This window comes from Corapipo altera, unplaced genomic scaffold (assembly GCF_003945725.1).
Source record: "Corapipo altera isolate COAL_440 unplaced genomic scaffold, ASM394572v1 98, whole genome shotgun sequence".
Taxonomy (NCBI): domain Eukaryota; kingdom Metazoa; phylum Chordata; class Aves; order Passeriformes; family Pipridae; genus Corapipo; species Corapipo altera.
This window is the reverse complement of record NW_020884914.1, coordinates 3,703,819-3,715,930: the sequence shown is the minus strand read 5'-3', so window position 1 is coordinate 3,715,930 and position 12,112 is coordinate 3,703,819. Positions and strand designations below refer to the sequence as shown.

At 42.8% G+C, this 12,112-nt stretch overlaps 1 protein-coding gene across 1 annotated transcript; it reads left to right on the top strand.

Annotated features, from left to right (window-relative positions):
• Nucleotides 1-885: 885 nt before the first annotated feature.
• On the top strand, nucleotides 886-11,648 carry LOC113952631 (cell death-inducing p53-target protein 1). The gene is made up of 5 exons (XM_027654903.1): nucleotides 886-966; nucleotides 7,509-7,627; nucleotides 9,330-9,395; nucleotides 10,533-10,692; nucleotides 11,155-11,648. Exons 2-5 carry the CDS (start codon nucleotides 7,522-7,524, stop codon nucleotides 11,261-11,263), a joined length of 441 nt encoding a protein of 146 aa, XP_027510704.1. The 5' UTR covers nucleotides 886-966; nucleotides 7,509-7,521; the 3' UTR covers nucleotides 11,264-11,648.
• Nucleotides 11,649-12,112: the final 464 nt, after the last annotated feature.

Below are 12,112 nucleotides of genomic sequence, written 5' to 3'. Positions count from 1 at the left end.
CTTTTGCAGTAGATTCAGATGAAGCGAGAACAATCCTTACTAAGAGGACCATGTGCCCACCATTATACTTGGAGGTGCTGAATATATGAGGGGTTTTTCTCTTTGTGTCTCACCATCCAAATATATTTTAATTGTCAATAAATTCAATTAATTTTCCCCAAGTCTGGTTTGCCTGGGATGGTAATTGGTAAGAAATCTCCCTGTATTTATTTCATCTGAAGAAAATTCCCGTATTATTTTCACCCTCCATCCTGCTGAGGAGCAGAGTAAGAGTGCCTGGGTGGGTGTCTGGCAGCTGGCCAAGGGCAGCCCACCACAGAGACAAAGCATCTATTTAACAAAAAGTCCAATTCAGCCACAAACCAAGAAGATCTCAGCTAAAATATCAATGGTTACCACCCTGCACAGATAATCTTTGCTGACCTAAGCACACTTAATTTATCAGAGAGTTAATGTGATCACTGATCTCAATAATAAAATAACAGAGCCCCAGATACAACTGTACCCAAGGCTTTTCATCATTCTCTGTGATGGTTGGCAGAGAAGCACAGTGGGTGAGCACATACACTCTTCTCTCTGTTGCCCTGTTATTCCTGTGCTGCTTCTAATTGTCTTCATCAGCTTCCAGGTTAGCACAAAGGAAAATTTCTGGGATATTAGGGGAAAAGAAAGAAAAAAAAAACAACAAAAACAACCTCTGGTGCAAGCCTGTTGCACAGCATTCCTTTGGTGGCAGAGCAGGTGTGAGCAGTAGGCTGGGACTGAGGCAGAACTGGGGTAATTATACAGTGTCTACCAACTGACTCCCATCTGCAGCTGGATACGCCACTGGGGCATGACAGCAGGTCATGTCACTGGTCAGGTGTGTGTTCCTTCCCCAGACACAGCCACAGTGCAAAGACATGGAGGAAGGGATCAACTTTTGAAGCTTTTTTTCCTCCCCAGTTTCACCAGAGCTACATAAAGGTAAGAGCTTTCAAATCACCTGGGGTCAATATTGTGTTTACTCCTTAGGAAGTAAAGAAAGGGAGGTGGCAAGGGCTAGAGCAGGCAGTGAGCTCGAGGAGTGTGACAGCTGTGCCTTTCTGTTGTAAATGTTAACTTATTATGATTAAATTGTCAGGCTCTCAAAATCTGCAAGCCTCTCTCACGTTCCTAAAATCTGGAGGCAAAGATTTTTCTCAGGGTATTTTATCTTTCTCCTAGAACAGTTCAGAGGTGGAAAAGAGGAAAAGGAGCTTTCTGATAAGGCGGAAATGAGAATAGTAATGAGAATGGAAAGTCAAACTAATAAAACTGTTTTCACTATAGGAAAGGGCTTAGCTCACACATAAAAGCAGGGCAGACACCTACTCTCTTCAAATGGATATTTATTCATAATAACTTTGTAAGAGTTGCTAAACCAGCTCCAAATGCTGTGTGAGATGTTACTTGAGCTGTTCCATCAGTTTTCAATTGAAGGACAAGTTATGGACATTATTTTTTAAAGGGTATAAATGAAATGCTGGCAACCCATGATTCAATGCTGTTTGTACAGGAATGTTTATCTATACAGGAATCATATGAAAAGATATCAAACACCAAATTTTAAGGTAATAATGAAGTGCTGGAAACAATTGTGTAGGGCTGCCCTCAATTCTGGCAGCTAAGAGGGAATGTGAAAGACAAAATTGTGTCAATAGAGGAAAAAGGCTGAATCTAAACTCGGCATTTCCCACCTGCTGTGCTCAAGTTTTAAGGCACAACCAAATGTGACCATGTCAGTGCAGGATGGACACGGTGCCTCCCTGACACAGGATTTCCATACACAACAAAGCTGAGTAAAACCAAGACTAATTAGTTTGCTCATCGTCACTGTTGCAGAACAGGAACTGAGCCCACCTTTTTTTTCCCCCCAGTCCAGGTTAATGCACAAACCACTGGACAATACTTCCCTTTAGTGGCTAGTACTCTATTTTTGGAATGGCAATTAGGGAGGGACAAGTTCTAATGCAATCCCAGGGCTCAGCTGTGCTCACCCCTCAGAGTAAGTGCCCTTTAAATGCAAGTGAAGTTGGTCATCTGAAGGGAACAAGAGATTATACCTCAAACGGTAAATTAAGGAACAAGATTTAAGCAATACAGCTGGTTTGCATCAAAGGTTAGCACAGAAATCAGTGGTGGATCTTGTTTGGTATTTTAACTAATAACGTTGACAGAAATGTAGGAGTGGCTAATAAAATATATGACTGAAAAAACAAATTATGGAAGTGGAAAATCTATTATTCAGAATGAGAAATGTTAGAGACCTGCTGTGACGGTATTTGTATGTATTATAAAGTTACAAAGCAGTGCACTTAGAAAAGCATATCAGGAATTTCAGATCCAAGCTGGGAGTTCATTAGTACAGAATGACATTGGAGGAGAAAGACCCACTGCTGGTTAATGACAGCATAATACAAACCTCAGCGCGATGTGCCTGTGGAAAAGGAAGCAGTGCTGCTGGATTATTCTACAGGCAGCATTTCCACTAAACACAAGATGACATTCATACCACTCTGTAGGCTGAGGACAGAGCTCCTTGGCCACTCAGAGAAAAGGAGGATGAATTCACTGCACAGATATGAGAAGGACTCAAAACCTTGCTTAGCCCTGTGAAGGAAAGGTTGCAGAGGGACAGGAATGCTCTCTGGGCTCTCTTGAGGGGAGAAGGTTGTTCTGTAAAAGCTTGATGCTGGCACAGTAACACATAGGAATAAACTACCATCAATAATTTTAGACTAGGAGGTTTGTGAGAGTTTACAGTACTTTGAATTGCTTTCAGGTGAGAGCAACAGGAGCAGTAAATGTACTGAATTATAGACCAGAGCTCCCTTCATGAAGGATTAACCCAACACAAACACCTGATGTGGGACAGGACTGGAAAATCCGGGGAGACCCTGCCTGTCCAGCAGCCTTGTGAGCCCAGGGAGGCAGGGCCAGGCTGCTGATATGCATGCATGAAGGAGAGAAGGTTGTCTCCAAGAAGGAGAAAGCAAAGAGCTCTTTCTTTCTCAGTAGAGCTTAGTTCACTAATATTTCACTCTTCAGTATATGCTTCCTCAGGATTTTGTGAACAATGGTTGAACTTATTTTACTCTAAATTTCCATGTAAGCCATAAAGACTTGGATTATACATAAATTAAAAATAAATATCTCCCTTTCTACACGAAAGCAGGAGAAGCAGTGGCTACCCAGTGACTTGATGTGTTCTGCCCTGCTCCCTGGCTCAATGACAAAAGCATTCTGATGACTTCAACAGATTAACAACCCCCTTCTTTCACTGACCACTTCCAGCATTGACCTTACCTGTTGGGCAGTGAGCCCATGCAGTCAACAGACAAGCCAAGGGAACCAGGTGAAGAGTTTGCAATGAAAAATATGGTGCCTATTCCATTGAATCTCACACAGCTGCATCCTCTCCACTTGAAGAGGCTGATCTAGATTTAAAATCCAGAATAACTGTAGCATTGAAAATTAAATTCAGGAGTAAGGAATGGGAAATTGGCAGAGCATCCTTCATCTCCTTGAAAAGGTTGTCTACTTCAGGCATGCTGAAAAGTTTTTAATGTCCAATTTCTAATTTGCTGCCAGCAGTCATCTCTTTTAGCTTCTATTTTAAAAATAAGAATAGACAAATACCTGAATGCTGCTACCCAACTATGCTTGTCAGTATTAGAGCTGGAGCTATTCCTTCTTGAACATCTAAAAAGCCTTGGCACATTGTCAGTGTTACCTTAAATGACCAACTCAGGACCAAAGGGAAAAGATCTCTCCTCTGAGGAATTCAGGGTTTCATTGCTAGCCAAAAACTAGAATTAACTGCTTCAACCAAGTAAAACAGGCATTTGATATTATTCAAGCCACAGACGCAATTGTATGCCAGCAGTGGCATTTTATGGCCACTCTTTAAAACATCAGAAACTTAAATTGTCTCATAAACCAAGCTGGAAGGGCTAAATGCCCAGGAAAACATTAAACTAGTGGTGACAGGAAAACAAGAACACATTACAGCAAACTGAAAGACTTTGGACCAGCATCCTACAAGCCAAGAGGTCACTGGTGAAAACTGCTATACCTCCATAAAATGTAAAGATCCCTTACTATAATGTTTTAATGTTAATCTTCCAAAATACAAAACTTTTGAACATATTATGCTACTTTCTTCAAATACCTGAATCAATTAATGTTTCCTCCCAAATGCCATGTTCCCTTTTTTCTGTCTCTGAACCCACTCTTACTGAATGGCAAATCCCACACTGATCTCAGCTGGAGCTGGAATGGAGAGTAAACACTTTTCTTACAAAGTCACTGCTTGCTGTCCTGCCTAAGGTCCTGGATGCCATCCTTGATAGCAAGATACGAATCTGAAAGGAGAAGAATTAGCACTGCTCAGAATTTTGATTTTTCAACTGAACCCCCTTTACAAGCAGAGATGACAGTGCCTGTGCCTCTCTGCAGGCACTAGGAGCTAATCCCATCAGTGGGATTATTTAGCCACCAGGGACGTCGAGGAGGGAAATGCAGAGGTGTTGGTGAGAGCTGGAGAGTGAGGCTCTGCCGTGGAATTTCGCAGCTCATCAGCTTTGCTTGCCTGCATGAGGCTGCCCTTCACACCAGAACACAAGACTCTGGAGCAAACCCAGAGAAAGGTGATGGAAACTGCTTGTCCATTCTTCCCTAGGATTTGTCCTTCCTGGAACATAAAGGCTTTGTCATTTCCACCTTACTTTCCCTGAACTGGCTCTTTGTGTACACGCCTTGGGGTGCGATTTGCTTCTTTTTTTAAAATACTAATTTCCACAGGACTTAAAGTGAGTTTTATTTTCCAGTGCAAACCAGTTATATCCATGTGTAGAAGAGACTAAAACTTCAGAGGAGAGAAGGCAGGCACTGAATTGTTTTGGTGTTCTTGGTACTATACATTTCTGCCTGCAAATCAAGCAGTTTGCAGTAGTTTGAGTCAATCAGCTTCAGATAAACCAAGGTCCCACTTCAGGAGAACACAAGGTCTGCCCTGCAGAGAGCTCTGTTTGCTCAGTGTGACTGCAGAGAAGACAACTCACATTGTCTCAAGCAATTAAATGTGAGCCTTCTAGATGTTACTGGTTTCTGTAGGGAAGTTTATAGGGCATCTTCCTACTCTTCAAGAACTGCTGCCTGGTATTTCTCCTTTTGACTTTTTCCTCCAGAGCTACCAACAGGGTTGTCTCTCATATCTTCCTCTCCAGCAGATGATCACATCTGAAAGAGAGGAAAGTCTCTAATCTATGGCAACAACACTTACAGGTTTGGAGGTCACAGCCCCAAAGAGCTCTCAGGCATCACAGACATGGTTGCAACCAAGAACTGAGAGTAACCACTTATGTGCCAAATTAAAGGGTCTACTGAGTTGCACAACACACCCTAGAAAATCCTTTTCCTGGACCTCTGGACTTCCAGCAATCAGGCCCAGAGGGTGTCTAACCCCCTGGTACTTTTCCCCAAGCAGGTTGAAGATGCTCCTGCAGAATCTGAGGTCCAGCTGCCCATCCAGCTCTCCCAGCTCACATGGTCTGGGGCAGGTCCTCCAGCCCAACACACAGAGCTTCTGGCAGCACTATAAGAAGCACTTAACAAGACACTGAAAGTGAGCAAATTCAGGGCACCAACTCTGTCCACAGCCCATGGCCCAGAGCTTCTGTGCTTGGTGGCTCCGATAGATCAAACACAAACCTGGCACCCAGTGGGACTCCCACACTATTCCCGGCTCTGCTGCTGATTCACTTCTGCATCTCTTGTCCTACACATTTAGCTGGTGATATTATCCTCATACCTCACTGGGTGGAGCCAGGATTACTCAGTGTTTGCTTGCACTCAGCAGTTAACTTGACATGCTCTCACTGTGTTATTCCCTCCTACTCTGTGCCTCATGCAGCCCTTCTGCCTGGGCCTGGATGGAATTCAAAAGCCCTTTCCTCTTCTTCCTGTTTCACAGTGAGGGAGATGAATTCTGCAGAAGTGTCACCCAAACTGACACCACCCAGTATTTAGTGTGTGGTGTTTCAGTACCAAGACAGCAATAAGACAAAAACTTGGAGACTCCCTGTAATTTTATCCTCTAATCCTTGTCCCAGGGGAACAGCTCTTGGTCAACACTGGCTAATGCAACATTGTCTATCATCACACTCCTGAACCCAGTTACTACTGATACACTGCCTTTCTCCTCTGTATGTGATTACTCCCCCTTGGATCTCACAGCTTCATCCTACCCAAGTTCTCTTGACTCTTTTTTTCTTCTCAGTGGGATCCTCATGAAGCTTCAACAAAGGCCTGTTAATACTTCTGACATTCCCAATCACCTGTTTCAGCTCCTTTATAACAAGCATAGTGAGATGCACCTTTCTCCATCCCTCCTCTCCAATCCATGTATTAGCACTTTTGCCAGCATTTTTTGCCTTAACATGGCCAATGCTGTATTTCTGATTTTTTCTCCACACCATCCTACCTATTCCCTTTATTATCCATTCTGCTGCCATTTTCCATATCACTTCCCATTCATCCAGATTTGTGAAAATTACAGCACTTCTTCCCTACTAATATTTTCAAATTCCTCATTTTCTACCTCCCTAAAGGACTGATGTTTTATTTCAGCACTACTGATCTCTGGTCTTTTGTCCTTCCCATACATATTTCCCCCTGAAACTGCCCTTTCTTGCTGACCTGTGCAAGAGGCTGAAACTTTCTTCTGCAAAGAGCTCTTGCAGTTACTGTTAGTAGGAAATCAGCTAGGAATAATTAACACCTTTCTATTTACAGTGACACAGTAATACAAACACACATCTGTGTCCTCTTCTTCCCACTCTTCTTTCCTGTGAGGAACAGCTCCTGCAAAACACACATTTTGTGGCCTGATCTTGTTCAGAGCCTCAGGCAGCGCAGTCATAGGTAACAATGACATTTCCCAACAAAAGCCTGTCACCTACCGATGAGACAATAGTTTCACAGAACAAAACTGGGCATGATAACGATGGTGATAAGGTTGCACAATAACCCAAAGAACGACTGATCCGAATTGCCACTGACTTAGTGACACGTGAAGGTTTTTCACAGGTACTCACTCCTAAGTGTGCTCTTCCCCTCCTTGATTAGATTGATAATCCACAGGAAAAAAAAAAAAAGGGTTAACTTTTCTGCAAAGGTAACACTTTCAGTCACAAGTTTACACACTGTGAATAGTGTGTTTTCTGGGGGAACATTTCTAGCTTTCCAACACAAAGAAATATGTAAAGATGCTATTTTCTGCTCTTCCTTTACATCTTCCTCATCGTGAAGTGTAACAGGAACTGACTGCACTTCAGCCTACAAAAAAAGCCAGAATATGAGAACTGCTAATTTGCCTCCAAGTAAAACCTGAGTGTGAGAACTAGGAACTACAGAGGCAGGCATTGTCAAACACAGGGTACTGAGAGTCACATACTGTAGATTTTATTTTGCCCTACTTTTGGCAGGTGAACTGCAGACATGCCCAGTGAGAAGGGACGTGTGGAAATTCCTATGATTATGTATGAACCTCACCAGGATTCCTACAGGCAAGAACCCTCTGCACCAGAGTTCTGCAGCCAGGAGGGTAAGGAGGCTTCACCAGGGGGTTGGAAAGAGCACCTGATGGAGGTTTTGTGGCAAACTGATGGTTGGATCCTGAGCTGGATCATACAGGACCCAGCCTTGCCAGGTCATGATGGGTTTAGAAAGCTTCTGTGCCAGAATATAAACCCCAGGGTTGGGGTAGGCAAGCTGGTGGGATCTCCTCGTAAAAGCATCATTTAAAATGGCAATAAATATTTTTGTCCATTTAGTTAATAATTTTTCAAACTTGGTACGTGGAGGGGCTGTGTCTTGCTTAAATTGTCACCTAGTTTTCCAGAGGACTGGCCTTTTCCCGAGCACTCCTGCTTGACCAGAGCTGCCCTCCCTGGTTGAGCCAGTTCTGCCCCAGGCTCTGTAGGGGGGAACAACCCCTCCCCATGACTGAAGTGCTGACAATTCAGCTCAAAGGCTGCGAGTGGGTGCTGCTGCTCTGCTGGGCTGGCTTTTCTCTCTGAAACCAGGCAGCGCTTTCACACCTACACAAGTATCTCACAACGCTCCTTTGTCTGCTGCCTCATTGAAAGACGCACAGATATATTGTGATTGTACCTTTGTTACCTTCCTGCTATTGAGGGAATTGCCATTTACTGGGCAGGACTGGAGAAAAAAACCAGAGTGGGAGGTCAGGTGGTGACTAATAAGGCTGGATGTGTCAGTACTGGACCTCTAGAGGGGACTAATTTTCAGAGAATTTTACTCTGACCAGCTCTCTGTAAATATTTTTGACTGGCCTCTTTCTAAACTCAGAAGAGATGAGAAGTTGGGGAGAAAAAGTCTCACTTGTGAGCTACTCAAGCAAGGGACAGGCACCTCACACATCTGATGCTGAGCTGCAGTGTCCTGTCCTTGTGCAGGAAGCAGGTCCTTCACAAAAACACACTGAGTGGTAACTCACTCGTACTAAGCACATTCCTTTCCTAGATCAGAAGGAAATTATTTACTTTTTAGTTTTTTACAACTTTTTTTCTTCCCAAATAACACTCCCTTTAAAAAAAACGCAAAAAACCCCTCCCTCAAAGCCAAAAACTAAATAACCCACCACCACCATGAAACCCAAATGCCACTGTAAAATCTCTACCAATTCTGGAAAGGCATTCAAGAAAACATTGTTAACTTTTTTTCAAGTTTGCCATTGCATTTTGTCTCGGTCTGGAAAATTCCAGTTTTTTTGTATCTCACTTTGTGTCTCTGTGGGCTTGACCAAACAAGACTTCTCATCAGACTGTCCTCTTGCTCCAGCCCTGCTTAGTTTGATACCAGATAGTTTGATACCACCTCCATGCTATCTGGCTGCAAACCTTTTTACATTAATTTATTTTGAATTTCATTTATTCCACCTCAGGTAGGCTGACTGCATTCTTTATTTGTAAGATTAGTAAAAGACCTAAAAAAAATCGAGGTCTCTTACTCACCAGCTTCCCTCTTCCTAAAAAACAAAAGGACTTTTTCCTAGAAAAAAGAGTACAGTGCAATTACTTGGCTGGAAGCTGAGGGCAGATAAAGCTCAAACTAGAAAAAGGTTCTAAATACTAATAGCAAGGGTAGTTATCCCTGAAGTTAAAGGTAGCGTGGATCATTTATCAATCTTAAATTAAGGCCAAGTATCATTCCAGTGTTACCCTGGAGCAGGTGCAGCCAGCAGCTGTTTGCACTCACATATTGCCCTGCTTTTCTTTGCACAGGGGGTTACGAGTACCCTTCTCCCCCACCTTACTCCTACCGAGAAACCACCACCATCGAGCAGCCAGGTAAGTACCAGGGGATTGTGTTTCTGACAATGCCTGTGATTCTACATGTTAACAGAAGGGAAATAGTTCCAGTTTTAAAGTCAACAGAGAAGATGGGAGTTTTCTGAGCCAATCACAATCTAAGAAGCCTGAAAATTTCCCTAGAAATGTTGGAAGATAAACTAAGATGAGAGACTCGAACTTGGTTTTCCAGCATTAGCCCATCTATAGAAGTACCCATTTTTTTTTTAAAACCAGCTAGAAGCCAGATCTTTCAGAATAAATAATTTTAAGTCCAGTGTTCCTGCTCTACTCACCTTTATGGAAGTGGAGAAGCTCAAAGGAGGTGCTTAGGAAAGGCTTCAAAGAATAGTCAATAACATCTCATACAGGAGGAAAGAAGACATAATACATTTTTAAAAATCCCTAAGATCAGAAGGCAATTAAACTCAGACATGCTATATCCTATCTATCCAACAGATGATACCTTCCCACTCCTCAAGTTTTGCCTCAGGCTACAGTGTGAAGTTGTACCCTAAACTTGTTTAGGATCATTAAAACAGTATTTTTTTACTGAAAACATTTCTGAAAAAGTATCCTTCATGTACCTACAAGTGCCATGCCCTTCAGGGAGTCCAACAGTCAGGTTCAAACTGAGAAAACATGAGCCAGAGACTTTATTAACTGGGGACAGCACCAATGCCTGATGGTATTTGTATGTTAGAAGCTGCTTTGATGAATTTCTTGTAATTACTGAAAAGTTGATCCAGAAAGTTCCTCTATATCCTTCAAATCTCTTCTTCAGAGAAAACATGTGTTTTCCTGTTATTTTAAATATCAGAAGATAAACTGCCAGTGTCAGAGCACATCCACCAGTGGGTGGGGGTGGAGGCTGCCTGACTGTGGGGATTATCCCATAGGCCATTCCCTGGATATGTCCTTATCCAAGTAAATACTGGCTGCTTTTAGAAGCAACATATTGGGATACACAGAACAAGCAGTACAGTGGTTCTTATAAATATACCTGAAATTAATGGTAACACGGGTGCTGCATTAAGCCATATTAAGAACCTACATCCTCCAGCTGAGATTCTGTATCTTGGAAAGTATTTCTTGTGCTTCTAATTTTGCTGCTTCCCATTTCCTCCTGAACTCAAGTTTACTTGGTGTCTCAGCCCCCGATCATCGTAGCAGGGATCTTCTCAAGCCATCCAACATCCACAATATGTCCTTCCTGCCGCCAGCACATCACCACCCAGGTCACCTACAGACTGGGCAAGCTGTCCTTCCTCCTGTGCACCAGCCTGTGCATGGTTGGGTAAGCTTTCATGTACATTTTGCAGACTAGCAGAAGGCTAAAAAAAGAGTAATTAAAAATAAAAGTTCTAGCTAGTGCTTATATAGACAGTTTGCCCTCCTCTACTTGATAAGAAGACATTCTGTCCATTCTAGATACAATCATCATGGCTACAGAGGATGCAAACCTGCTAAATTTAACCCAGTGTGTTATTACTTTTCAAAAGACAAGCAAAAATTATTACAACGTTGCCTACTTCCCTACTGCAATTTAGAATCGGGCTCAGAATCAGATTAATGCATAAGATGTCAGCGGCGAAGAAGATTAATTTTTGGAAGATACTTTAAACATTAATAGACTTGGGAGAGAAGTGGATTTGTGCAGTGAAAAGACAGACAGAATAAGGCAGAGAAAAAGCACAGCTGTGGGCAGCAGGAAGAAAAGCCAGTGAATCATCTCTGTCCATCTCCCCTTTGGCTGTAGGTGCTGTTTTGGATGCTGCTTCGTACCTCTCTTTGTGAAGATCTTCAAGGACGCAGACCATTACTGCCCTTACTGCCAGTTTCACATTTATAGATACAAAAGACTGTAGAAACAAAGTTTATGCAACCAGATGATGCAAAGTGTCCATTTCCCAATGGTATAAGATTCTACTCATAAAACTACTGCTAGAAAACATACAGAGGGGTATGTTTAGGTTCTGCAGCTCCCCTGCTGGTGAATCCACCTGGTAAACTCCAGTTTATCATCACATGGTGGGACTGACTTTAAAACAAAAAGCCTTGAAGACTAATTTACAGTGTCACTCTTGAACTCATGCTCTACTTGAATCGCTGCCCTGAGCTGTGAAGTTACCAGCTCTTGAGTACTTCAGCACTACTCTCCTTCTCTCAGACTTCCAACTCAGCTGGACACAGACTTCTCTGGACCTGCCAACCCACCAGTACCCGAGAGGTTTGGACATGCACCTTTTAGAGAAGCACTCACCTTCTGTGCACTGGAACTGACTGGTCAGGATTTCATTTCTCTCTGCTCTTCTTCCTACGGGACCCACTCCTGCAGGGCTGTGGGTGGTACAGTGTAGCTGATTATTTATTAACAAAATGCTAAGTTATGAGACTGTCTTTGCTCTGTTATAGACGAGGTAAGAAAATAAACCTGTTATTGTTAACAATGCTGGCAAAACATCTCCTGTCTGCATTGCTTCCATGACCTGCTGCACCCAGAGCAGGTCACACTGGGACACCCCTTTTACATTAACAAATCAAGATACAAAAGGCAAACACATAAAGAAGAAAAATCAGCAAGCACAGCTTGAAAAGAATCACCACAACCACAACACAGGGCCCTCATTCTACCTCTCTGCGTTCCCACTGCAGTGCATCATCTCCCAAACCAGGACTTAATAGGCTTTAGACTTTACAGAGAACTTTTACAGTTC

Coding starts and splice junctions, on each gene's coding strand:
- LOC113952631 (XM_027654903.1), top strand. CDS start 7,522: ATGCCCAGTGAGAAGGGACGTGTGGAAATTCCTATGATTATGTATGAA. Junction 7,628..9,329: donor AGAGTTCTGCAGCCAGGAGG/GTAAGGAGGCTT, acceptor TTCTTTGCACAG/GGGGTTACGAGTACCCTTCT. Junction 9,396..10,532: donor CACCACCATCGAGCAGCCAG/GTAAGTACCAGG, acceptor CCTGAACTCAAG/TTTACTTGGTGTCTCAGCCC.